Source organism: Nycticebus coucang, chromosome 20 (genome assembly GCF_027406575.1).
Source record: "Nycticebus coucang isolate mNycCou1 chromosome 20, mNycCou1.pri, whole genome shotgun sequence".
NCBI classification, from domain to species: domain Eukaryota; kingdom Metazoa; phylum Chordata; class Mammalia; order Primates; family Lorisidae; genus Nycticebus; species Nycticebus coucang.
In genome coordinates, this window is record NC_069799.1 from 68,467,224 (window position 1) to 68,490,744 (window position 23,521).

A 23,521-nucleotide genomic window follows, 5' to 3' on the forward strand; every position below is an offset into this window, starting at 1 on the left:
AGACGTGCAGCCCGACATGAGAGCCTGTGAGGCGGGTTTGCCTGCTGGACCCCTGGAGTCCGGGGCATGGGCCCCCCTCTCCTCAGGCTCAGCCGGCTGCAGTCATTAAAGACAGTGTTGTTGGGAGGTGCGTCTTGGTGGAGACATTTAGTGAGTGTCCCAGTGATTGGCTCTGCACGGATGATGTAGGAGAAGTGGGAAGGGGGAGGACAAGGAGGAGGAAGAGGAAGGGGGAGGAAGAGGAAGGGGGAGGAAGAGGAAGGGGGAGGAAGAGGAAGGGGAGAAGAAAAGAAGAAGAGAGCAAACCATTGTTCTTCCAGGTTTTTTCTTACAAGCAACAGAGGGCTGAGCCCTGAACTAGAAGCTCACAGTGTGAGTGGACAAACTGTCTTTCACAGAGGCATTAAGGGCGCCTGTTAAACAAGTAAATAAATGAAACAAAATATGTTAAATCAAGAGGAACACTGGCCTTTGCTCATTGGTTATCCACTCTGCACCCTGGACACCACGAGGTGATTGTAACCAAGTTGTGATTCTCCCGGTAACCCAGGTGGAAACACTCGGAGAGCAATGTGCTGAGTTGACAGTCAGATCTTCCTGCAGGTGAGAACAGTCATCACGGCTCTGGAAGCTTTAAACTGTGCTTATCGTTCTTGTTTGGTCTTCAAGGTGAGAGGCCGGGAGGTCACCTGTCAGGAGCAGAGCAAGGGATGAGCCAGGGCCCCAGAGGGAGAACAGCAGGGACAAGGCTGCGGGCAGGTGCCTGGGTCAGCCCAGGACCCTTCCCACCTCTGGGTTCAGCACAGTGTGATCCCCCACCGGGTCAGTATGGCACCCTTCCCAACTCTAGGGGCAGTAGAGGACCCTTACCACCTCTGGGGTCAGCACAGGGCGCTCCTCACCTCTGGGGTCAGCGCGGTGTGCTCCCCTGCCGGGTCAGTATGGCACCCTTCCCACCTCTGGGGGAACAGAGAAGCCCCACAGCATGGAGCCTTGTGCGTTATTTTTTTTTTATTGTTAAATCATAGCTGTGTACATTTGTGCAATCAAGGGGTACAATGTGCTGGTTTCATATACAATCTGAAATATTCTCATCAAACTGTTCAACGTAGCCTTCGTGGCATTTTCTTAGTTATTGTATGTAGACATTTGTATTCTGCATTTAGTAGGTTTCGCCTGTACCCATTCTAAGATGCACCGTAGGTGTGGCCCCACCCTAACCTCCCCCCTCCCTTCCCCTTCCTTGGCCCTTTCCCCATATTCTTGTGCTATAGTTGGGTTATAGCCTTCATATGAAAGCTATAAATTAGCTTCATAGTAGGGCTGAGTACATTGGATACTTTTTCTTCCATTCTTGAGATACTTTGCTAAGAAGAATATGTTCCAGCTCCATCCATGTAAGCATGAAAGAGGTAAAGTCTCCATCTTTCTTTAAGGCTGCATAATATTCCATGGTGTACATGTACCACAATTTGCTAGTCCATTCATGGGTTGATGGGCTCTTGGGCTTCTTCCATGACTTAGCAATTATGAATTGGGCTGCAATAAACATTCTGGTACAGATGTCTTTGCTATATTGTGATTTTTTGGTCTTCTGGGTATTTACCTAGTAAAGGAATTATAGGATCGAATGGCAGGTCTATTTTTAGGTCTCTAAGTATTCTCCAAACATCCTTCCAAAAGGAACGTATTAGTGTGCATTCCCACCAGCAGTGTAGAAGTGTGCCCTTTTCTCCACATTCACTCCAACATCTCTGGTTTGGGGATTTTATTATGTGGGCTACTCTTACTGGGGTTAGGTGATATCTCAAAGTACTTTTGATTTGCATTTCTCTAATGATTAAGGATGATGAGCTTTTTTTCTTGTGTCTGTAGATTGTGCATCTGTCTTCTTTAGAGAAGTTTCTCTTCAAGTCCCTTGCCCACCCTGAGATGGGATCACTTGTTCTTTTCTTGCTAATACGTTTGAGTTCTCTGTGGATTCTGGTTATTAAACCTTTATTGGAGGTATAACCTGCAAATATTTTCTCCCATTCTGAGGGCTGTCTGCTTGCTTTACTTACTATGTTCTTGGCTGTGCAGAAGCTTTTTAGTTTGATCAGGTCCCAGTAGTGTATTTTTGAAGCTGCTTCAATTGCCTGGGGAGTCCTCCTCATAAAATATTCACCCAGGCTGATTCCTTCAAGAGTTTTCCGTGCACTTTCTTCAAGTATTTTTATAGTTTCATGTCTTAAGTTTAAATCTTTTATCCAGTGAGAATCTATCTTAGTTAATGGTGAAAGGTGTGGGTCCAGTTTCAATCTTTTACAGATCGCCAGCCAGTTCACCCAGCACCATTTGTTAAATAGGGAATCTTTTCCCCACTGAATGTTTTTAATTGGCTTGTCAAAAATCAAATAACGGTAAGTAGCTTTTCTTGGTTCTCTATTCTGTTCCAGACATCTACTTCTCTGCTTTTGTGCCAATACCATGCTGTTTGATCACTATCGATTTATAGTATAGTCTGAGGTCTGGTAGTGTGATTCCTCCTGCTTTGTTTTTATTTCTGAGTAATGTTTTGGCTATTCAAGGTTTTTTCTGATTCCATAGAAAACGAAGTATGATTTTTTTCAAGATCTTTAAAATATGACAATGGAGCTTTGATAGGAATTGCATTAAAATTATATTGCTTTGGGTAGTATAGACATTTTAATGATGATGATTCTTCCCAGCCATGAGCATGGTATGTTTTTCCATTTGTTAACATGTTCAGCTATTTCTTTTCTTAAAGTCTCATAGTTCTCTTTATAGAGATCTTTCACGTCCTTTTTTAGATAAACTCCCAAATATTTCATCTTCTTTGGCACTACTGTGAAAGGAATAGAGTCCTTGACTGTTTTTTCGGCTTGGCTATTGTTGGTATATATAAAGGCTACAGATTTATGGGTGTTGATTTTGTAGCCTTAGACATTGCTGTATTCCTTAATCACTTCTAAAAGTTTTATAGTAGAATCTCTAGTGTTTTCCAGATATACGATCATATCATCTGCGAAGAGTGAACGTTTGATCTCTTCTGACCCTATGTGGATACCCTTGATCGCCTTTTCTTCCCTAATTGCAATGGCTAAAACTTCCATTACAATGTTAAAGAGCAATGGAGACAATGGGCAACCTTGCCTGGTTCCTGATCTAAGTGGAAATGATTTCAATTTAACTCCATTCAGTACCGATATTGGCTGTGGGTTTGCTGTAGATGGCCTCTATTAGTTTAAGAAATGTCCCTTCTATACCAATTTTCTTAAGTGTTCTGATCATGAAGGGATGCTGGATATTATCAAAAGCTTTTTCTGCATCGATTGAGAGAATCATATGGTCTTTATTTTTTAGTTTGTTTATGTGTTGAATTACATTTACAGATTTACGTATATTGAAGCAGCCTTGAGACCCTGGGATAAATCCCACTTGGTCATGGTGTATATTTTTTTTGATGTGTTGTTGGATTCTGTTTGCTAGGATCTTATTGAGTATTTTTGCATCAATATTCATTAGTGATATTGGTCTATAATTTTCTTTTCTTGTTGGGTCTTTCCCTGGTTTAGGGATCAAGGTGATGTTTGCTTCATAGAATATGTTGGGTAATATTCCTTCTTTTTCTATATTTTGGAAGAGGTTTAGTAATATAGGTACTAGTTCTTCTTTAAAGGTTTGGTAGAATTCTGACATGAAGCCATCTGGTCCCGGGCTTTTCTTTTTAGAGAAATTTTGTATAGTTGATGCTATTTCAGAACTTGATATGGGCCTGTTCAACATTTCCACTTCGTTCTGGCTAAGTCTTGGTAGGTGGCGTACTTCCAAGTATTGGTCGATTTCTTTCAGATTTTCATATTTCTGAGAGTAAAGTTTCTTGTAATATTCGTTAAGGATTTTTTGAATTTCTGAGGGGTCTGTTGTTATTTCATCTTTACCATTTCTGATTGATGAAATTAGAGATTTTACTCTTTTTTTCCTGGTTAGGTTGGCCAAAGGTTTATATATTTTATTGATCTTTTCAAAAAACCAACTTTTTGATTTATTGATTTATAATTCTTTTGTTTTCAATTTCATTTAATTCTGTTCTGATTTTGGTTATTTCTTTTCTTCTGCTGGGTTTGGGGTTGGAATGTTCTTCCTTCTCCAGTTGTTTGAGATAGCCCATTAAATTATTAACTTCCTCTCTTTCCATTTTCTTGAGGAAGGCTTGCAGTGCTATAAATTTCCCTCTTAGGACTGCCTTTGCAGAGGTTCTGATAATTCGTGTCTTCATTGTTGTTTTGTTCCAAAAATTTGGTGATTTCCTTCTAAATCTCATCTATAACCCATATATCCTTCAGCATAAGGTTATTTAGCTTCCATGTTCTTGTATGGGTATGCAGATTCCTGTTGTTATTGAGTTCAACTTTTATTCCATGATGATCTGAGAAGATGCAAGGAATAATTTCTATTTTTTTTAATTTGCTGAGGTTAGATTTGTGGCCCAGGATGTGGTCAATTTTGGAGTATGTTCCGTGGGGTGATGAGAAGAATGTGTTTTCAGTTTTGTTGGGATGAAATGTTCTGTAGATGTCTCTAAAGTCCAGATGTTGAATGGTTAAGTTTATATCTAAAATTTCTTTGCTTAGCTTCTTTTTGGAGGATCTATCCAGCACTGCTAAAGGGGTGTTGAAATCTCCAACTACTATGGAACTGGAGGAAATCAAGTTGCTCATGTCTGTTAGAGTTTCTCTTATAAATTGAGGTGCGTTCTGGTTGGGCACATAAATGTTAATAATTGAAATCTCGTCATATTGAGTATTACCTTTTGACCCAGCCCGCAGGTCAATCGACAGGGATACCAGGAGGAGGGGGTGAGAATGGGAAGGGGCAAGAGGCACGAAGAATGGAGACAAGACAGGAGTCTGATCAAGTCTCATTTATTACAATGTTCTCTCAGGGTATATAAGGGTGGGTGAAAGAGGAAGTTTGCGTCACCGGGTATCCAAGCAACCCGGCCACAGCGGAAAATTTCCAGCAGCAAGTTTCCAAGTTTCGCTCACATGATTTACAAGAAGAAGCCTAGCGTTTGCAGAGAAATAGAAACTTAAGTCTGTTAGTATAGGAAATGGTGCTTGACCTACAAAATGGATGCTGTGGTGTCAGCCCTCCACAACCTTTAACAAATATGAAGTGTCCATCCTTATTCTTCCTTATTTCAGTTGGTTTAAAGCCTATTGCATCTGAAAATAGGATTGCAACGCCTGCTTTTTTCTGCTTTCCATTTGCCTGGAATATAGATGACCATCCCTTCACCTTGAGTCTATGTTTGTCTTTTAATGTAAGATGAGATTCTTGTATGCAGCAGATATCTGGCTTGAGTTTTTTTATCCATTCAGCCAAACTGTGCCTCTTTAGAGGACAATTTAAACCATTCACATTAATTGAGAATATTTATAAGCCTTTCGAGAGTCTGGTGGACATTTTTAATCCTTTTAAAATCCTTTCCGACTGTGAAAGTTGGAATTTGATCAAAATTTTCTGGGTGGGTTTACTTTTGTGGTGGAGGATTATGCTAGTCTTTATGGAGGATAGGCCTGAGAAGATCCTGGAGAGCTGGTTTAGTTGTGGCAAATTTCTTCAACATGTGAATGTCGTTAAAGTGTTTAATTTCTCCATCATAAATGAAACTCAGTTTAGCTGGGTACAGGATCCTGGGTTGAAAGTTATTTTGTTTTAGGAGATTAAAAGTCGATGACCATCCTCTTCTAGCTTGAAAGGTTTCAGCAGAGAGATCTGCAGTTATTCTAATATTCTTGCCCTTGTAGGTGATGGTTTTCTTTCATCTGGCTGCTTTCAGAATTTTCTCCTTCATATTAACTTTTGTGAAATTGATTATGATGTGTCTGGGAGATGTCTTATTCGGGTTGAGTCATACTGGAGTTCTGAAACTACTATCTGAATTTTAGAATCTCTTGGCATGTCTGGAAAGTTCTCATTCATAATCTCATGGAGAAGAGACTCTGTGCCTTGTGAAGCCACTTCATCACTTTTGGGGATCCCTATAAGACAAATATTGGCTTTCTTCAAATTATCCCAGAGCTCTGTGAGAGAGTGATCTGTTTTTGCCCTCCATTTCTCTTCCTCTCTGTGAGTTTGGGAGCGTTCGAAAGCTTTGTCTTCAATGTCAGAAATCCTTTCTTCTGCTTGCTCCATTCTGTTACTGAGGGATTCTACTGTGTTTCTCAGATCTTTGAGGGCTGCAACTTCTTGTCTCAATGTGTCAAAATCTTTGGTCATTTGGTCTTTGAATTCGTTGAATTCTTGAGACATCTTTTGGGTTACTGCTTGGAATTCTAATTCGATCTTATTTGCTATCCAGATTCTGAATTCGATTTCTGACATCTCAGCTATTTGTTTGTGCATGGTATCTTGTGCTGTGTCTGCCCCATTGATCCTTGGGGGAGTTGATCTACTATGATTATTCATATTGCCAGAGTATTTCCTTTGATTTCGTCTCATGATTGTTTTTCACCATTGCCTCTGGCTGTCCTCAGAGTTGGGGTGGTGTCTCTCTGAGATTAGACCCAGGGGGAATCACTCTATTGTTGCTGGATCTTTGTAGGGAGTGACCCTGTGTAGCTCTTCTGGGGCTGTCCCAGCCAGGGAGTTCTGGGAGCAGCTCCCAAGTGTGACACCCCGGATCCAGCAACAGGGTGGGGGGGTAGTGCACATGGTTCTGGGAGTGCCTGGTGCCCAGTGACTTTGGCACAGAGGGCCCAAGGTTCCAGCAGTCTCTGGCCAGGAGAAGGGCTCCACGCAGAGGCAGGGAGGGCTCCAGAGGGCATGCAGCTACCAGAGTCCTGGCCAGATGAGCGGGTGGTGTGGAGGCAGGGAGGGTACAGGAGGGAGGACACGGGGTTGAGCGGCCCCCGGAGTTCCTAGTCAGGGCATAGGGAGGCCCAGCAGGTGGGGTAGTGGGTCCCTGCACAGCTCTTACTGGGGTCCAGGATGGTGCCAATCACAGGTCCCAGCACAGCTCTTCTGGAGGTCCGGGAGGGTCTCCTTTGTGTGTTATTTTAAACAGAAGTTTACAGGGCTGGGTGGTTAGAGATGACACATTCCATAGTGAGACTGAGGTAATCATACATGAGCTGGGATGTCATTTATCATGGAAGCATCTTCCCCACTCACACTCTGACAGGTTGGGACCAAATCTGAAAAGAAGGCAGCAGGAGAGCCCTGGCAGGGAAGATCCAGTGCACACACCTGGGGCCCACCCACCAGTTCCCCCTCCCTGCTCTCCATGTCAGGCAGAGGTGGACACCCCGAGGGGAACCAGGAGGTCATGAGTAAACATCAGGCACTGAGACTTTGCTCTGAATGCAGAGACTCGAGCTCATGGCTAGGGTCAGTCCTGACCATCCTGGAGCTGGAGACGGACATGGCCAGCACAGAGGAGGAAGGCAAAGCTCCTGCAGACCCAAAGAGCTTCTGCCCCTCTTCCAACTCAGCCATCCCCGACCTCAGCAGCTGCCTCTTCCTGCCCAGGTGACCCTGCCCAGGAGGATAGCCCTCAGCTGCCAGTGGGCCAGGCTGTTCCCTGCCCAGCTCTTGGGGTGACCAGCTGCCACAGTGAATCACTTCAAGGAGAAAGAAAGAGCTGACAGGAGCAAAGCTAGCTCAGGTATCCAATGACCGGGTCACCAGAGAATTTCAGGTTGAGAGGCAGGCTGTGTGGTTCATGGGCAGCAGACTCAGAAAGGGGCGTCCTCTGTCCAGTCAGGCTCTGGGTCATCAGCGAAGCCACACCAGTGGGAGGGTCCCAGGGGCTATATCTTTGCAGCCCAGCATTGAGCAGGTCCCCCCCAGCAGGCACCGAAAACTGTGTCCACTCACAACAGGGCCAGCTCCCTCACTGGGGCCCTGCCAGCCAGTGCGCCACTAAGCTCAGTGGCCAGGTCCTTGAGTCCAGGCAGCTCCTGGCACCTGGGCTTCTCTCCCACAGTCAGCAGTTTCCTGGTGACCCCCAAGCAGGCATTCAGGTGGCCTGCAGGCAGCAGCCCTGGCAGGTCAGGGTCTCCTCTGCAGGTTCCACAGGGTCTCCTCCCCTCTGTGCTGGGCAGCAGGCGGCGGGAAGGCAGTGAGGAGGCAGACAGGACTGCAGAGACTGGGCTGACCTCCCAGGGCAGAGCTGGACAAGAGGGACAGGGGCCCAGCTGGCTGGTCTGGGAAAAGCATTTGCTGTAGGCCTTGGGAGCCACAGGACAGTTGAGATTTAAGAGGCACCCATGGGGCACCTGACACGGGTTCCTTGTCTAAACATGAGTCTCCCCCAGACACTGAACAGAGGTGGAAATCCCAGCTGCTTACTTCTGTGTCTGGACCTTACCTCTGTGAGGCATGAGCAGAGCCTGGGCACGTGGCATGCCACCAGAACATGCAAGAGCCACACCTGTCATGCGTGGGGGAACCACAAGGACATCTGGCTGTCACTTGGGGTGCCACACCCCCAAATTTCTGCAGTCTGTTCTTCAGACTCGTATTCCCCAAAGGTTGGAGGTCGGCAAGTGTAATCTTCAGAAGGAAGAGAGATGAAAGATCTAGCAGGTATTAGAGTCCACTGGGAGGAGTCTTAGGGTGGGGGGGGGTCTCAGCAAGTGTTTGCCAAGGTCACCAGACGTCTCGCTACAGCATGTCCAGAATGTCCTGACCTGAATGAGAGGCTTCTCAAGATAGCCAGGCAGGAGTCGGGGCCAAGACCCAGGTCAGAAGCCCGGAGCTGTGGCCACCACCCCAGGGTGCAGAGCAGAAGCTGTCCCCAGCGGGAGCCCTGCTGTATCCTCTGCTGTATGTGAGAACCTGTAGCTGCAGGATGAGTGTTCCCAACCAGAAGTCCGAGCATACGAGCTGCCCGGGAGAAGCACATTGATAGGAGACGGTCCTGAAACCTCTGATGCTTTCTGGACAGGACCAGCTCATGGGTGTATGACCATGGAGCCCATGCAGACCTGAGCTTAGGAGGGCCTGACCTGGTCTGACACTCTGTTGTCATCTTGAGACTCCTTATAACTCTTGAACAAGGGCCCTACGTGCCCATTTTCCCATGGATCCCCCAGATTCTGTAGCCAGCGCTGTTACCTACAGTCCTAGCTCTTCTTTTTACTATTTTTGTTTTCTCGTCATGTGAACTATAACCCTGGAAACCTGTGCACTGCTTGGGCTGGCGTGCAAGGCACCCCAAGTCTTTTTTTTTATTATTATTAAATCGTAGCTGTGTACATTGATGCGATCATGGGGCACCATACACTGGTTTTATAGACCGTTTGACACATTTTCATCACACTGGTTAACATAGCCTTCCTGGCATTTTCTTAGTTATTGTGTTAAGACATTTACACTCTACATTTACTAAGTTTCACATGTACCCTTGTAAGATGCACCACAGGTGTAATCCCACCAATCACCCTCCCTCTGCCCACCTCCTCCCTCTCTCCCCTCCCTTTCTCCCTTCCCCCTATTCTTAGATTATAACTGGGTTATAGCTTTTATGCGAAAGCCATAAATTAGTCTCATAGTAGGGCTGAGTACATTGGATACTTTTTCTTCCATTCTTGAGATACTTTACTAAGAAGAATATGTTCCAGCTCCATTATGTAAACATGAAAGAGGTAAAGTCTCCATCTTTCTTTAAGGCTGCATAATATTCCATGGCATACATATACCACAATTTATTAATCCATTTGTGGATTGATGGGCACCTGGGCCTTTTCCATGACTTAGCAATTATGAATTGGGCTGCAATAAACATTCTGGTACAAATATCTTTATTATAATGTGATTTTTGGTCTTCTGGCACCCCAAGTCTCAGATGGCTTCTACATACCACTATTTGTTCATTAATTCATTCAACAAATATTTATAGAAAGGGAAACATTAGGGCCAAGCTTTATCATTGACGACCAGTACAATCCTTTTGATTAAAAGGCTACAGCACAGTGACATTCTGCTGAGGCTATCACCATGGTCCCAGCAGGTGAGACGGTGACCTCACTGTGACCTGGCCAAGCTTAAAACATGAAAGGAAGGACAGTGTGTGTGTGAACAGCTCCTACCACTTAGTGCTCAGTGCTTGCCAATTCCCTCCCAACAGGTGTGAGTGAGGCCGAGGCACGCCAGCCAGGGAAGTCTCCCCACTTCAGCGTGAACTGGGTTGCAGGCAGTGCGGACCTGGAGATCGTTAATGCCACCACGGGGAGGAGGAGCTGCGGGGGCTCGTCACGGCTCTGCAAACATGTTTTCTCTGCACGGTGGGCACAGCTGTATGGCAGGGTAGGTTACACCTGTCCTTGGGGGGAATCTGGGGTACAGTGTATGGCAGGGTAGGTCGCATCTGTCCTTGGGGGGCGAATCTGGGGTGCAGCTGTATGGCAGGATACATCACACCTTTCCTTGGGGGGTGAATCTGGGGTGCAGCTGTATGGTATGGTAGATCACATCTGTCCCTGATGGGGGAATCCAGGGTGTGGCTGTATGGCAGGGTAGATCACACCTGTCCTTGGGGGAGAATCTGGGGCACAGCTGTATGGCAGGGTAGATCACACCTGTCCTTGGGGGAAAATCTGGGGCACAGCTGTATGGCAGGGTAGGTCACACCTGTCCTTGGGGAGGGAATCCGGGGCACAGCTGTATGGCAGGGTAGGTCGCACCTGTCATTGAGGAGGATTCTGGTTCAGCAGCCCCAGGCTAAAGCCCTAAGCAAGCTCACCTGCACAGGCCACCACTGCCCTGTAATGAGGGTGACGCAGGACTCTAGAGCCAGTCCAACTGCCCAGACCCATAGAATTTCTACCCAGACTAAGCCCTGCTTCCTTGAGCCAGGCCCCAGACCAGCAGCCTGGGTGGGCAGTGAAGCTCCAGGAAGCCAACAAGAATAGGAGCTTATCAGTGAACCTGACATGGCCGAGTGCTGTGCCCACAGAGGGCATCGTATGAAAAGCTAATAGGGGGTTTTTTAAGTCAGTATTATTCCCAGTTTAGATTTAGGAAAACTCATGTCAGAAAAGTTAGGTAATTTCTCCCACATAATACAGGTAGCAAATTCAGGGTTAGAATTCCTCTTCAGCCCCAAAGCACACACATTTCACTACATCAATCACTGCTTTCTCCTTCATAATAGGGGTAATAACTACATTCCTAGGTTTTAAATTGAAATACATATTTTTCATTGTTTCCAAAGCATAGCAAGCTGTAACAAAAAAAAAAAAAACAATATAACAAACAAAACATATTCTGCTAATTTTTCTACACTCCCAATAGGAATAACAATGTTGTGGTTGATTTATCAAGGAGACAGACAGGACAGACATGGAGGCTTGAAATTAGCACTTTGCCAACTTAGAGGATCCCGGAAATGGCACATATTTGCTCTGAGCTGGGCGGTGATCTGTCTCTGTCATGAGCCACTACCAAGGACCTAGGTCTGTGGCCAGCACCCTATGACCCTCAGCCTCTGTCTGGCCTGCTCTAGGGCACCCCAGGTCTTGCCTCTTCTGAAGACTTTGTAAGGCCAGGGAAGCATCAACGTCAACTTGCTAACAAAAGGGACCTCTTTTGCACATGCTCAGGGCTGGCATGAGGTCAGCCTCCCTGAAGGACCCTGGAGTGGGCTCCTGAGCCCCCAGTCCTGCCCTCTCCTGTCCCAGGTTTGATCTCTGCCTTCTGTTGGTGGTACAGCTTGTCCTGCTATAACTCAGGAACTGGGCAGAGGAAGCATCTGAACTTTATGGACCTCCACTGATGATGCAACTCAGGCCCCTGCCTGTGCCTTGCCTGCCGTGATGTGACACAGTCTTGGCCCCGCTAGTCGTCCCCGGTTCCTCCCCCACTGGAACCCCTCCGTCCCCACACGTTGACATCACACTCGTAGCAGGAGGTGAGTCACCTGCTCACCTTGCACCATGTACACAGTGTGGTGAAGCAGCTTCCTGACGACTGGGTTTCCCCCCATTTCCTGAGAAAACTTGATAACTGCGGCCAGGCTGCTCTTTATAATGTTGCTGTTTTCTTTTGAAGAGGGAGAAAAAGACAAGCAAAGGGGCGAGGCCCAGAGCCGATGTCCTCCCGGGCACTCCTGGGTGGAGGCCCATATTTCTGCCAGCGGCTGATTCTCTCTCTCCTTCCTGTCCACAGCTGAGCATGCGGACACCAAGCCACGGAGACACGCCGACCATGTACTGTGAGGCCAAGCTGGGGGCACACACCTACCAGTCTGTCAAACAGCAGCTGTTCAAGGCCTTTCAGAAAGCGGGTCTGGGCACCTGGGTGAGGAAGCCGCCAGAGCAAGAGCAGTTTCTACTGACTATCTAAGCCCCGGGGCTCCTGGCTCTTCAACCAGAGTGATGTTACTGGAGAGGACAAGGCCAGGTCTGTGGAGCAACGTGGTGTGTCCAGAGGTTCTCTGCATCTGCTTTCCTTTGGTGTTCCAGAAACACACACGTGTTCTGTGTTTGGCTAAGACTTGAACTCAGAATTCTTCTCCCCAGATTGCTAGTCCCAAGATCCTGCCCACCATGCCTAGCAGTACAGGTGCAGCCAAGCCAGCTCTGTCTCTCCTTAGTGGCGTCAGAGTCTCTGTTCAGGCGTAGGGGGTTAGCTGCTGCCACGAGAAGTGGTACCGAAGCATTGCCAGTTAGGAATCGGCCCTCAGGCATGGTCCCTTCCGTGTCCCTCCCGTGCCATGTGCCTCTCTGGTGACGCGTTTGGGTCTCACTAGCACAAGTTTACATGACACTTGAAGAAAAGCCACAGTGAAGAGTAAAGCCATGGGCTCCCACCCTGAGCGACCAGGAACAATGCTCTGTGATTGTCATTGTTCATTTAGGTTTTTATTCCACCTCCTTTTACAAAGAATTTGCAGTGCATGATGTTACAGAGCACCTAAATAGAACCAGAGAAATGGAAACAGCTGCCCCACGCACAGATGAGCTAAGGTCAGTGATGTAAGAAAGCCACTTCCAAACTTACTCCTAGAGAGTTGTAAACTGACAGGTGCCTGCTCACTCAGTTACGAGTCTCAGCTTCTTTTGGCAGAGAGTGACCAGCATGGATGTTTGAGTTGTATAAGGGTTGGCTGCCACCCTACAATCACCCTAACAGTCCTTGACCAAATTTTGACTTTACAAGTAAAATTTTGTTAGAAAGCAAGCAGCAAACAGAACAAAACAAACCTTTTCTTTTGGTCTAAGAAGATACCAGCTCTCTATTCTTTTGAATTCTCCCATCGCCATCTTGCATTCCATTAAAGAAAAATTTGCTTGAAGCAGCTGCCAAAGTGCAGGAGGCAGACTCTGTAACCTTTGGAGCAGGTGTCACAGGGAACATAGCACAGCGGGGCCTCAGCCAGAGACCCCCTCGGGGAAGGGAGGCCCTTTTCACACCTGCCTTTATTCAACCCACATTCCTTGAATTGCTTTCATTTCCCCACTGAGAACTCATTCCTAACATTTCTCATGCTGGTTAATTCTCATGCAGGTCTCTAATTTCTCCCATTAAAAAAATCAATATCCAAAATTCATTATGCTAAAGAGCAAAGCATAGCAGTGGCCACGTATGGGCCATGGACTTCCATTTAGAATTCCAGCCGGCCACCCACCAGAGACGCAAGGGCCACATCATTGCACACACACTCAAGTGCTGTAGATTACAGATGTCTTAACAGTAACACAGAGATGAAACAAATTGCGTTTTAGCTATTTGTTACAAGATCATAGGAAACAGAGGTCTTAGCAAGGAAATAGAGACTTGCCTTATGATTTAATACAGGCCAACTGTATCTCTTAACTGAGTTTTTCTAGAAAAGGAAATGGGCGCTGGGGTGGAAACATCTTCGAGATAAAGTTTCAGAAGATATGAAAATGCTTTTGTAAGTCAAGAACTCATATTAGTCTTTCAAAAATTAGGAAATAAAGTGAAATCTTACGTCAGTGCAAAGGCTAAGACCAAAAAGCCAGTTTGTATTAACTTCTGAGGGGCTGGCGCCACAAGGAGGAAGCCTGGAGAACTTGAAGAGGTGATGGTGGATTTGTGACCCAGACACTCTAACTACTGGAAGCACTTCTCTGAAAGCAATGGAGGCACAATCGATTCCTAGCTGAAATCTGTGACCTGCCCTCAGTCCCTGACACTCTGAGATGTTGGCTGGAGAAGCGTGTATATGCTTCACATTGCTGCTCCGAACAATGCTGTTTCCATGCTGAGGGGGCCAGCACAAGCAGCTGCTGTCTGACCGCTGCGGGAGGGATGCAGGGTCTGGTTCAGCGCACGTGGAAAGCGCTCAGCTGCCTGAGAGTGCTAATGCCACATGGCCTGGATCGCAGGTATATGGTCATGACTCATTTTAGGAAGGCAATGACTCTCTAGAAACAACCCAAATTAAAATATCTACTTCTGGGGAAAGCCAGAAATTAACTCCGCTTTACCTGTGAGCCTCAGTAGGTGGATTAGTTTATTAAGTCAGCAGGAGATTCCCTGGAAGAAGAGATTATAAACCTTCGACAAGGAGAAGAGTTTATAGCAAGAGAAGAGTTTTTAATGCAGAAAGAAGTGGGTTGTGGATGCTGGAGCTTTTCCGTGGAGACACCTGTCAGAGTGAGTGTCGAGTGGAGAGAGAAGTGGGAAGGAGAGGCCAGGGTCTGGGCAGAAGGAGATGGCGTGTGGAGCACGCTGGGGAGTCAGTGGGCAGAAGAAGCCTCTAAGGAACTGGGAATCAGAACTCACAGGAGGAGATGGGAAGTGCACAAGTGACCAGTTAGCACTGCACACCATGGCACCTGCAGCCACACACAAGTCCCCACCTGGCAGAAGCCCGGAAGTGGCCAGGTGACGGGATTCTGACATAGTCCAAGGGAACAGGCCATGTCGGCCCCGAGACGAAAGGGCTGGTGGTGAAGCTTAAGGACCTCATTCTCATGTCTGTGTCCAGAAGAACCTCCCAGCACTGCTTCCAGGCTCAGCCTGCACCTTTGGCTGATTAGAGCCTTAAGAGCAGCCCACACACGCCTCACCCAGTGAGGTTCCTGTGAAGAGGGCAAACACAAACAGACCCGGTGTAGCTTTTAGTTATTCTGAGGAAAACGTGACTCAGCAAAACAGAAGACAAAACACAAAGCCAGTGGCTATGCAGGAGCCCAAGCTGCCCTCTGTGATCTGAACTCGCCTCGAAACCCCATCTCTGTGTCTCCTTGACTCATCCTGCCCTGCGGCTCAGAGTCCTCTGTCCTCAAATTGTCTGTATTCTGTTTCCATAAGTATTTAGCCCTGTTATGAAAGTCCACATAGAACCAGCATCATCTTTATTTGCCTCCAAATCACACATTGCTTTCCCCGCAGGGAGATGTGCAATGTAAGGCTCCCTGCCTGGTTCTCAGTCTAAACCTCAGAGTGCAGATATTATGGAGCTGAGCTCTGCCGGTCCTTCTGCAGCACGAGTTTTCACAGCGAAAACCATCAGCGTACTGAATTTAGGAGATCTGGGGTTCAGGGGCTTTTACCAAGGAAAGGATTTGCAGGTCTGTAACGACTGTTTCCTTTTCATTCCTGTGATTCTCTTCAGATCTGCATATATCTATCACACCACTCCTCATTCTGTGATGGGTCTTATTGTTTCTCAGAAAAGTCGAGCTGAGTTACTTTTCAAACAAATGCATAGCTCACATTTTTTCCACATAATTTTCTTTTCACAGGAAACTGTTCTTATTAATAAAGTTAAATGCTTTTCTTTTATTCAGTATAGTGTTTACCACGTCTGGAGAGCCATAAACAGTAAATCCATAGTATATTGATGCCCAGAATAGAATAGTTAAGAGTATTTTGATGAAATCCTATTTTTAGATTATAAATTTCAAGATGTGTCTATAGTATCTTGTTTTAAAAAATATTAAAAAGACATTTGAAATTTAAAGTAGACATTTTTAATTTAGGGAAACTTATATACCCATTTTTTAAGAAGCCATTCTAATAAAAAATAATCTAACTGGTCCAAAATACAATAAGTATCACTTTGTGATAGAGACCAAAGGGAAGTTAGAAAAAGCCTTTCTTTTTATGTGCTCCCGTTTGATTTCTGTGGCCACCTCTTCTGGCAGAAGTTGCTCTTAGCATTCAGCAAACTCAGCGCCCCTCTCCCAGCTCCCCACAGCCCTTCCCTAGCGAAGTTTGCAGAGTTCAGCACCCCGTCTAGGACCATGGTCCAGCATGTCCTAAAAGGCTGTCCCAGTTTTGAGTTTTGCAGGGTTCATGGTTGGAAACACCCTCCGGCAGTTCCTGTCTGGCACAGTCTGCCCCTAGGTTCTCGGTATTTTGTGGGTCCAAGAGGCAGAGTTGATAGAGCGAGGTGGGAGGGGGGTGAATGGGGCAGCTGATAAGACAAGGGGGAAGGGGCCTGCGCTGTCCGTGATCCTGTCTCCACCACGAGGAGACCGGCCACCTCCCCCCCAACGTGGTCTACACTGTCCGTGGTCCTGACCACAAAGGGGCAGGGCTGCGCTATCCGTGGTCCTGACTCCATTCCCGGAATGAGAGTGCTGCCCTGTCTGTGGCCCCACTAGGAGGTTACTGTGCTGTCCGTGGTCCTGACCCCACCATGGGGGGTGGGGGGTGCTGCGCTGTCCATGGTCCTACCTTCTGGGTCGCCGTCCGTGCTCCTGGCTCCACTGCTGGGATACTGAGGGGCTGGCAGTTCCTCCATCCAACATGCTGATTCATCCGTGCCACTGGAGCTCAGATGTCCCCAGGAAGTTAGGGATGTTGGTGGCTCCTATCAAGTTTCTCCACAAATTCTGACGCAGATAAAGTACAGAGAGGACGGTGGGGCAGTGAGGACAGAGAAGCAAGGTATGACAGGTGTGGGCTCTCAGAGGTCGCCTCGGGAGGACACCCAGAGGTGTGGCTGAGCACTGCTCTGCTCACTCCCCCAACAACCTCGCTTCCTGGTTTCGTTTCTCACCCTTTTCTGTCCCTCTCCTCCCCTTTACCTTTCTTACTATCCTCTCCTCCTTATTCCCAAACTTCCAGTTCCTTCATTCTGAGTCCTTATACTCCCAGGAGGGAATGAAGCCTCAGACAAACTCTACCCCTGAAGGGTCTGTGAAGGGCTGGTGCTGGGGCAGCAGGCACTCCCACTGTGTGCCTGGACGCTGTGTCTCCAGGGACTCACCACTATCTCCTTCTGGACTCCTGGAAAGTGTCCACTCAGTCTGACCTTCCTCCTAAAGGAACATCAGTGGTCACATCCCTAGAGAATTAGACTAACAATGTCACCCCTGTGGGGACATGTAGACCATGTCAAACCCTGGTGGAAGAAATACCTTATTTCCAGCTCGTCATTTTAAAGTCAAAGCTGGAGGGAGGAAGTGTCCTCTACAAATAAAGACAAGATTACCTGTGTTCCAGCATCTCTTTTCTCATGGGCCCTAGATTTTTATCACTCTGCACTATATGCACCAGTTTAAAAAAAATCTTTCCCAGCAGTGCCCAGTTAATGTTCAGCATTTTTTAAGCAAAATAAATGTAATACACAGTAATTCTTAATTGAAGGTGTGTACACAAAAAGCATGGCTGAATGGCAATATTGTACCAATGGATGTACATTTGTAAATTTGTAAAAAAGAAAAATCTAAAACCTCAACATATGAATTTTCATATGTTAATTTGCCCTGAATTCTGTAAATTGCACTTCAGTGACATCTGATAAGTGAATGATTCTGTTAAGTGAATAAAAATATCAAATGAAATTGTTCTTTCCTGGACTATTGTGTCTTTTTCATCAAGCAGGTGTCCAGAGGTCTCTGTGGTGTATAAGGTGCAGATTCAATTTGAGTCCACAGTACAGCCCACCCCCACCCAGAGAAGCAGCAAATTCAACCCCGAAATCTTTCTATTTTAAGAATAGTTATGTCAATTAGTGGATTGTGCCTGAGCAACAGTTACTAGCCCAGATGTTACCCTCATAGACTTCATGTAAATGAACTAGTTACAATATCACAAGACTGGAAATGAAAAGACTTACCTTCAAGCCTTGGATCAGTTTCTCGTTATTGTACAAAATGACATTAATCACCTCAGGCGTGACTTTGCACCTCGGTTTTCTCACTGTCAGTTGTGAGAAACAAGCCTTATCCTATTACTTTACAGGATTGCTGAGGGGAATCAATGAAGTCAGAATGTTGCCATGCTTTGAAAAGTTAAAGCATGATAATATTTAATATGTCCTTAGTCTTCCACCTAAATTTGCCATAACAGATGAGGTTATATGTGTGGCTGATAAATTTTCTGTAGAATACTAAACCAGATGGACATTGAAGCATAATAAACTCCTAAAGCATCAGCCTGTTGTTCAAAGCCTTGGCTCTACACAATGCCATGAACAGAACATTCCAGACCGTTTTCCCTAAAACACATTTGCCCCTTTCCAGGGACTTAAGTTCAGATGCAGTATGTCCAGAAAGGGACATATATTTGCTAGCTGAAGAAACTTTGATTTCTCACTTGTCATCCTAGAAATGGGGCAAAATTACAAACATAGTGATTGCAGGGCTCCCGTGCTACAGCTCAAGTAGTTGTGGGTACGCACAGTTGGTGGAAGTAGCCCTCTCATCCTACCACACGTGCCTCCAGGCCAGGGGGGTATTTCCCACATGTTTGCAGTGCACACTCAACTCAAGTGGGTTGCACGTGAGATCTCAGGCAGAGGGGGTGGAGGGTCGGGATCTGTACACAGGCCTGGGATGTCCTGACCCTGTCCCTTCATGCTGGGTGGGGGCTGGCAGCCCCCCTTAGTGAACTGTCAGTGATCTGAAGAGCATCTCACTTTTTAAGTCTCATAGAAAGTAACCCCAGGAGAGGGGATAATCAGAGGTCAAGGTTGTAATCGGGAAAAATCCTGATGGTGTAAATAAGGTCCAAGACAAATATCAAACCTACCAGGGTTGGGACATGCCTCAGCCGTCGCCGGGCCTGAGTCACTAGGCTTTCAGAACCAGAATATCCAGTGGCGGGGCTGGTTTATTGACATCCAGATTAATCTTTCCATGGTCTCCAGAAGCAACTCCCCCTCCAGTGCTCACAGAGGACCCCTCCTGGGAGAAACGGCATCATTCAGCCAGCCAGTGACCAGGCTCTCAGCAACCGTTTAAGTGTGATGGCTCTACACGTCTACCCAGATCACTCTCAAGCCAGCTCAGTCCCTGTCTGCCCTCACCTGGGAAAGCTTCATTTCCTATGGCACTTTTCTTTCTTGTTGAGAATTTCTTTTAGGAGCATGAAACATGAAGTCTATGATACATTGTCTTAGTCAAAGGTTTCAGCTACGTGCATGTTCCCAGGGAAAGTAACTGGAGTCTGCTCTGATTCTTAAAATTTGACAGGTGTGCAATGGGTGGTGAAGGACGAAATGACCACAGGAACCCTGTGATTGATCACCCCTTTGTCTACTCAAGTTATTAAATCAGGTTCCCTTAGCTGGGTTTAGCTCAATGACAGTGAGTTCCAGAAAGCCACCAGCTTTAAAGGGCCAGCTCTCTTTGGAAAAAAAAAAAATGCTTTTTAATCAACAAAGATAAATTATGAATAGACCAGGGATAGTAACAATAAACACAAGTACTGACCTACCCAAAGCAGCAGACCTCCCTCCCTCACCTCTCAGAATTACAAATTAGTCGACTAAACCTGAAATCAAGTTCATTCAGAACATCGGTTCTACAGGTCTCCCTACTGTTTTCTTCGCTCACATCTCTCTCTCACCTTGGGAGACAACCTCAGTGAACTATTCAAAGACAGACACCATGGCTTCACGAGACAGAGGCTCATGTGGAGTAGCAGAAATAGGATGCCTCGTACCAGAAAGCTGGGTTTCTCATCCCTGCTCTATCATGGATAAATTCTGTGACCTTGGGCAGATGACATGGCGCTTTCAGGACTTCAGACATCAACTGGGGTGACACTGACCCAGCAGGGTTGTGGCAAGGATCAGATCAGACAGGGTGAAAGCTCTCCCACACTGAGAGACGCTGTACCCACATTCGCTGCTTTTCTTCAGAGACAGCACAGTGGCAGGTGGCCAGGCGAGGGGTCTCTGAGGACAGACAGCTCCGCTCAGAGACTTCACAACTTGAAGGCAAGAGCAAGAGGGTCTTCCCAGACCTACAAACCACTGTGAAAGAATAAATTGGCCCTAGACTGAGATAAATTGTCACAGAGATAGGGAGAGAATGAGGTGATGTCATTTTATAGAGCCTGATAGAAAACAGCATGTTGGGAAGATGATCGATCACGTAAAAAAATGTTCTCAGAGGAGGGTGTGAGGACCGAGAGATCACTGGCAGCCAAGTGACATGTGTGAGCTTTAAGGGGGAGCCTTTGTCAGAAGACTGGGGACAAAACCCTGGCGGAGTGAGGTGAGGCTGGCACAGAGGCCAGGGATGGGGGCACAGATGGTTCAGTGGACTTGGAAGAAGTGGAGCCCCGGAGAGGCTGCCCAGCGTGCACAGCGGTGGGGGTGCCCAGCACAGAGCAGCCAGGGACTCCCACAAGGACGCTCAGGGCCACCCAGGGCCAGTTCAACAGAGGAGCCTCATGTGGGCTGCTGCATTCTCACTGTCCCTGGACCTGCTCTGTCAGGACACAGGGCAGGGCTGTCGGGTTCCATACCCTCAGGCAGAAGGGCCCTGCCAGGAAGCTGCACCAGCAGCGATTTGGGGCTGCTTTGTGCAGCTGCTTTTGTATCCAGCATACAGTGCACGCTCGATAAACATCAGTACATAGAGAAATGAATAAGCAATGCTGCTGACCATGAGGGGAAGGGAGAACTGGGGCCTGTGCTACAGAATTATTTTCAGTCCCAGCACGAATGCCAACTTTGAACACAACTGTCCTTTGCGTCCAGACCACGTGGCAAAAGGAGGAGCCTTTTTATTTTTATTTTTTTCCTGTTTTCTGTAGAGATGGCATCTCATATGTTACCCAGGCTGGTCTTGAACTCCTGAGCTCAAGCAATCCTCCTATCTTAGCCTCCCAGAGTGCTGGGATTACAGGTGTGAGCCAGTGCACCCAGCTTTAAGTTTCTTATTTGCCAGCAACAGTGGTTAACGTTGCTCAATTGAGCAGGAATGGGGTTCAATGAAAGTAGCAGAATGGACAAAATTGCCATGGAATTATTGGAAGGCCTGGAGAATCAGACTTAAAGCTCTGAAACTAAAAAACACCTCTAAACTCAGACCCCAGCCATCTGCTGAGGAAATGGGGGTGGAAATAGCAGGTCTGACACACCCGTACCTCCAGATTCACTGTGGCTGCGCCATCCTGGTAGGGTCTGAGCCAGGCCCCACATTCTAGCTGCAGAGAGAAAGAATCCCAGACACCTGCTCCCGGGGGTTGGACTCTGCTGTCCTCTGCAATTACAGGCCAGGTGTGTTCTGGGCACTGTGGGCGCCTAGATCTGCTTGGAGGCTGGTGCCCAGCTCCTCAGCAGCCCAGTGTTGCCAGCAGATCCCACCAGCAGCTATTTTTCTCTGGAGGGCTCCCCACACTGAGCAGAAGCCTCCTCGCTGGAACAGCCAGTCCTACACCCCGTCCCCCACCAGGCAGCCCACAGCCACGACTGATGGAGGCACAGAGGCCAGGCCCTGCCTCGGTGGGTAGCCAATCCGGGGGGCAATCTGTGACCCAGGGCTCCCAGGAAAGGGCAGGGTGAGATCCAGCTGAGACCAGGGATGTGCTGGCCACTCGCCTCTGTCCTGAAAGCAGGAATGAGATGTTGGCTGGAATTCCTGCCTAGCTGAGCATATCTGAGGAGTCTTTGGTTGACACTTGAAAAGGGAAGCGTTTCTTCCTCTTCCTACTTTTGTAATTCTTTCTGCAGCCTGATTTTCAGTATGGCAAGAATCAGACCTGGGTGTAGAGACATCCAGGCATGTGCAGCAGGACGGTCAGGTGGCTGCCAGGAACACACTTTCAAGACAGACCATGGGGCCCAAGCTGCCTCAGCCTGGAGGACAGAGCCCAGTTTCCCGCCAGCCATGCATGTGTCTGTGAGCTCACAGGGAAAGGAGGAAAGCAGATAAAATGAGTCATAACTGTCATTTTCACTAGAACACCTTCACTTTGGGCTATAAGGCAACGGAAAACTAGTGCCCACAGAACCACATGCAGACCAAGAGAGAGCAGAGACCCTCTCACAGGACATTCAGGGTCGGGGGAGCTCAGGCCAGCGCAGGATGGTGGGGACACCTCTAAGTAGGAGGAGCAGGCCACAGAGGCCCCCCAGCACACAGACGCAGGGCAGTGGGGGCTGCTGCTCCACCTCAGCATGGGGGACAGAGGCCCAAGAACCAGGCTGGTCTTGGCTACTGAGACCCCATCTCACTGCAGGGCCACCCTCCTCTGCTATGGGGCTGGCATGTCCAGGAGGGTGGCAAGATCCCATCTCTGGGTCGGCACCTGTAGGTCAGTGAGTAGGGCACCAGCCACTTACACCAAAACTGGCAGGTTCAAGCCTGGCCTGGGCCTATTAAATGACAATGACAACTGCAACAAAAAATAGCTAGGCATTGTGGTGGGTGCCTGTAGTCCTAGCTATTGGGAGGCTGAGGCAAGGGAATCACTTAAGCCCATGAGTTTGAGGTTGCTATGAACTGTGACACCATAGCACTCTACTGAGGGCAACATAGTGAGACTCTGTCTAAAAAAAAAAAAAAAAGATCCTGTCTCTAGAGGGGGGCTCATGGCTGGGTACGGTGGACACAGGTGAACACAGATGCCTGGTTCCATGTGGAGGGAGGAGGGAGAAGCTGCGAGTGGCTGGAGGGGAGGGTGGAAGCAGCAAGGACAGAGGGACAGAGAGTTTGCTCTGTCAGTGGTGCTGGGTCCCCTCTGCACGTGGCAGCCCTGTTTATATGTGTTTTTCATCAGAACTGTGGGGCAGTGTGCACACTGGTGTGTGGGTGCCCATCCACCTGAGTGTGTATTGATGTGCTTTGCACATGTGTCCGTGTGTCACACTGCATGTGTGTATATGTATTATACATGTGTGTGCCCTGCTGTGTAAGTGGTGTGTAGTGTGTGCATGCATTGTACATGTATGTGTTGTATGTGCTGTGTCTAAGTATGCGTGTGCTGGATTTAGCAAACAGGAGGCATGGAAGAGAGCCAGGTATGGGAACAGATGACCAGGCACAGAGGCAGATGACCAGGCACAGGAGCAGGTGACCAGGCTCATGAGCAAGGGACCAGGCACAGAAGCAGGTGACCAGGCTCACGAGCAGGGACCAGGCACAGGAGCAGGTGACCAGCCTCACAAGCAGGTGACCAGGCACAGGAGCAGATGACCAGGCACAGGAGCAGGTGACCAGGCTCACGAGCAGGTGACCAGGCACAGGAGCAGGTGACCAGGCTCACGAGCAGGTGACCAGGCACAGGAGCAGGTGACCAGGCTCATGAGCAAGGGACCAGGCACAGAAGCAGGTGACCAGGCTCACGA

At 47.6% G+C, this 23,521-nt stretch overlaps 1 protein-coding gene and 1 long non-coding RNA gene across 4 annotated transcripts in view; one reads left to right on the top strand and one right to left on the bottom strand.

Annotated features, from left to right (window-relative positions):
• ADARB2 (adenosine deaminase RNA specific B2 (inactive)) overlaps positions 1-12,361 on the top strand; it is a 392,152-nt gene extending 379,791 nt beyond the window's left edge. The window contains exons 9-10 of one of the 2 annotated variants that reach the window (XM_053573048.1): positions 10,142-10,320; positions 12,181-12,361. In XM_053573048.1, coding sequence (XP_053429023.1) covers positions 10,142-10,320; positions 12,181-12,357 — 356 coding nt within the window. In that variant the 3' untranslated portion in view covers positions 12,358-12,361. Of the gene's footprint in view, positions 1-10,141; positions 10,325-10,533; positions 10,705-12,180 lie in introns of those variants that run through there. The other variant, XM_053573049.1, reaches the window with a different exon arrangement.
• A 43-nt stretch (positions 12,362-12,404) lies between these two features.
• Positions 12,405-21,723, bottom strand: LOC128572913 (uncharacterized). Of its 2 annotated transcripts, XR_008376276.1 has the most exons (4): positions 18,970-21,723; positions 17,204-17,255; positions 16,669-16,826; positions 12,405-15,065 (listed from the first exon to the last, which is right to left on the bottom strand). It is a non-coding gene; the product is annotated as an uncharacterized LOC128572913 (long non-coding RNA). The 2 variants fall into 2 exon arrangements; XR_008376275.1 differs by lacking the exon at positions 17,204-17,255 and having other exon boundaries at positions 12,723-15,065; positions 18,970-21,702.
• Between the last annotated feature and the right edge of the window lie 1,798 nt (positions 21,724-23,521).